Below are 3265 nucleotides of genomic sequence, written 5' to 3'. Positions count from 1 at the left end.
GGGCCCCAGGGGAAGAGCCTTCTCTGTGGTGGCCCCGACTCTCTGGAACCAGCTCCCCCCCAGAGATTAGAACTGCCCCTACTCTCCTTGCCTTTCGTAAGCTCCTTAAAACCCACCTTTGTCGTCAGGCATGGGGGAACTGAGACATCTCCCCCGGGCATATACAATTTATGCATGGTATGTTTCTATGTATGTTTGCTTAGTAAATGGGGTTTTAAAAAAAATATTTTAAATTATAATTATTAGATTTGTCATGAACTGTTTTATTGTGTTGTGAGCCACCCCGAGTCTACGGAGAGGGGCGGCATACAAATCTAATAAATAAATAAGTAAGTAAGTAAGTAAGTAAGTAAGTAAGTAAGTAAGTAAGTAAACAAACAAACACACAAACAAACAAACAAACAAACAAATAAATAAAAATAATCTTATGTTTTTAACAAACCCATGGTGGCTCCGCGTTATAAATTTATTTGTTTCTAGAAGTTTGCAGATCTGTTTGTTGACATCGACATCTGCCTCCCCCAGGTCCTTGAGGAGGACTCGATGGATGTATATAAATGCCCAAATCCATTCAAAACATCTGTCTGACGATGCAGCCGAGCATATTAAATGAGATATATAAATCACGATACCAGACTCTGTTTTTACTGAGGCGTGAAACCAGAGGCAAAGCAGGATGCCATATTGAAGACAAAGGTTTGAAATGCAAAGAAAAAAGGTTGTTTATTTAGGAAGGGTGTAGCACAGCACTACCGAGGAATTAATTTTGAGGCAGGCATAAAAAGAGAAATGCAGATGTTTGTGGTTACCGTTTAAAAGACCTGCTGATTTTCATTCGCAGGAAGAAGCACGTTTTTCTTGCAAACAGAAATAATGTTGACACCGGAGGAGCCTAGAGCTGTTGGAGGGGATCTAAAAGGACATCTATTCAACCCTCCATCGGTTGGAACACTCTTTCTCCTTACGGGAAGTTGAAGAACACAAAAAATGCAGAGATTGTGCCTGATTTGAAAGGCTACGTCAATATTTCTTCCCCTTTTTTGACTTTAAGAGGTGGGGAGCTCAATTCCCAGGATTCTGGGAGTTGAAATCCAGACATCTTAAAACCACCAAGATTGAGAAACACCGAGAGGGACTGATTTGATTGGGGTGGGGAAGACGTTGACTTTGTTTAGCATTTATCATTTAGACTTATATACCGCTTCATGGTGCTTTCGCAGCCCTCTCTAAGCGGTTTACAGAATCAGCCTCTCGCCCCCAACAATCTGGGTCCTCATTTGACCCACCCTCGGAAGGACGGAAGGCTGAGTCAACCTTGAGCCGGTGGTGAGGTTTGAACCGCTGAACTACAGCTACTAGCAGTTAGCTGAAGTAGCCTGCAGTGCTGCACTCTAACCACTGTGCCACCCGGGCTCTTGTTGAAAGCTGTTGAAGGAAGGTCCCAAATGGAGATCATGTCACCCCCCATTTTACAACTGTGTTATTAACGTAACCGCTACAGGGATTCGATTAATGTGGCAAGAAAGGTCGTAACATGGGACAAAATTCGTTTAACAACTGTCTTGCTTAGCAACAGAAATTTGGGGATCAATTGTGGCTTTAAGTTGAGATCCACATTTTGCAAACAAGGAGGTGGGTTAGGAAGAACCAATAGCTGGTTTAGCAATTGATAAAGGAGGACCTTACTTTAAATCAAAAGGCTAAGTTGATAACATGCCTTATGCCCCTGATCAAAAATTGCCCCCCCCCTCTCAAGATTTTCTATATTGCAAAATTATTTTTAGCAGCTGCAAAGCATCTGGAAAGCAGAAAGACGGCTGGAAACACTTGGACAGAATTCTCTCTCTCTCTCTCTCTCTTCATCAGTGTTCATTCATGGTCGCCTGGATCCAAGGAAGGTAGTAAGCCACGCGGGTGTATATGGAAGGCGGAATCTGGAAGCCATAGGAGACGATGCCATGGGCCGCCCCGTTGCAGATCAAGGCACTCCCAGAATCCCCCTGCGGGCAGGCGAAAAAGGGGGACAGATTAACGGAGTCAGACAGGACCTTATAGGGTGTTGTGGTTAGCTCTGGCCCAGCTCCTGCCCCAAGGACTGTGGATGTGGGGGAGACATCCACATGCTGCAGGCCTGTTTCCCCCCCCCCGGTGGAATCTGCTGATGAAGGCTCCTCTGACCAAGAAGACATGAGTGACAGGGAGGAGGAGAGTGTGGCAGACAGCTCAGAAGGAGATCAATTATCTAGCTCCTCCTTGGATTCGGAACAAGAGTTAATGATACAGCCACGCATGCGGAGAGCGATGCAAAGGCAACAACAACTGAGAGATTATTATCAAAGAAAATGAGGCCACCTGTGGTTGGGTGGGGCTGTGGTCATTAGTGAGGCTGCTATAAATAGCAGCCTGTGGGTTTGGCCATTGTGGAGGATTATCTGATCGTTGTGTTTCGTGACTGCTTTGCTGACTTTGACCTTTGTGTACTGATTTTTCCCCGCTTTGAAACTAAACCAGAGCAAAGTGTGTGTCACTTTGTGAAAGAAGAAGGACTGTGAATTGCCTCACAGCTGCAAGCTAAGTATCACAGAACTGATAATGGACTTGTACAAATTACCAGTTTGTTTGGAGACGAGTGCTCTTTGCTATACCAAAAGAGGGCTTAGTTTATGTGAATTTTCATTATAAAGAACATTGTTTTGAATTTTCAAACGTGTGTGTGTCTGAAATTTGTACCTGTGAATTTTCGGGAGGAGTCTACCAGAGAGCCCGACAGAACATAGGGTAGTGATGGCGAAACTTTTTTTGGCTCGTGTGCCCAAAGTAGTAATGGGGATAGTAAGTTTATGCACTATTTATTGAATACTTAATAGTTTTTTTAATTGTCCTTCCTTCCCTAGTACCTTAGTGTGATCCTTAATTACTTTTAAATTAGGAAATACAGTAATTAAATAGTATGTTTTAACCCATAAATGCTTTAATCATTTTCATCATTATCTAGAACTGAACTTTTATAACAATGAAAGAAAATTGAGCTGCTTGCCTAATCTGTTATACTGAACCTCGTGGGTGCAATACAAAACCTTAAAATGTGTTTCCGCTTTAAAACTCTGACCTTCTGGACTAATAACTCAGCATTGCCTTTTGCATTCACGGAGGCGTACAGCCAGTCATGGGCAGCCCAAATTTTTACTGCCACACGGCGGGTGTGGATTATTTTGTGGGTGTGTCTTGATGGTCATGTGACTGGGTAGGAGTGGCTTGCCGGCAA

The 3265-nt window shown here is 43.5% G+C and overlaps 1 protein-coding gene across 1 annotated transcript in view; it reads right to left on the bottom strand.

Moving 5' to 3' along the window:
* Positions 1–697: 697 nt before the first annotated feature.
* The window catches only part of LOC139156521 (mast cell protease 2-like), a 13776-nt gene continuing 11208 nt past the window's right edge, over positions 698–3265 (bottom strand). The window contains exon 5 of the mRNA XM_070732247.1: positions 698–2000. Coding sequence (XP_070588348.1) covers positions 1863–2000 — 138 coding nt within the window. The 3' untranslated portion in view covers positions 698–1862. The remainder of the gene's footprint in view (positions 2001–3265) is intronic.

Source organism: Erythrolamprus reginae, chromosome 1, assembly GCF_031021105.1.
Source record: "Erythrolamprus reginae isolate rEryReg1 chromosome 1, rEryReg1.hap1, whole genome shotgun sequence".
Lineage (NCBI taxonomy): Eukaryota > Metazoa > Chordata > Lepidosauria > Squamata > Dipsadidae > Erythrolamprus > Erythrolamprus reginae.
This window is presented reverse-complemented; position numbering and strand designations above follow the sequence as displayed.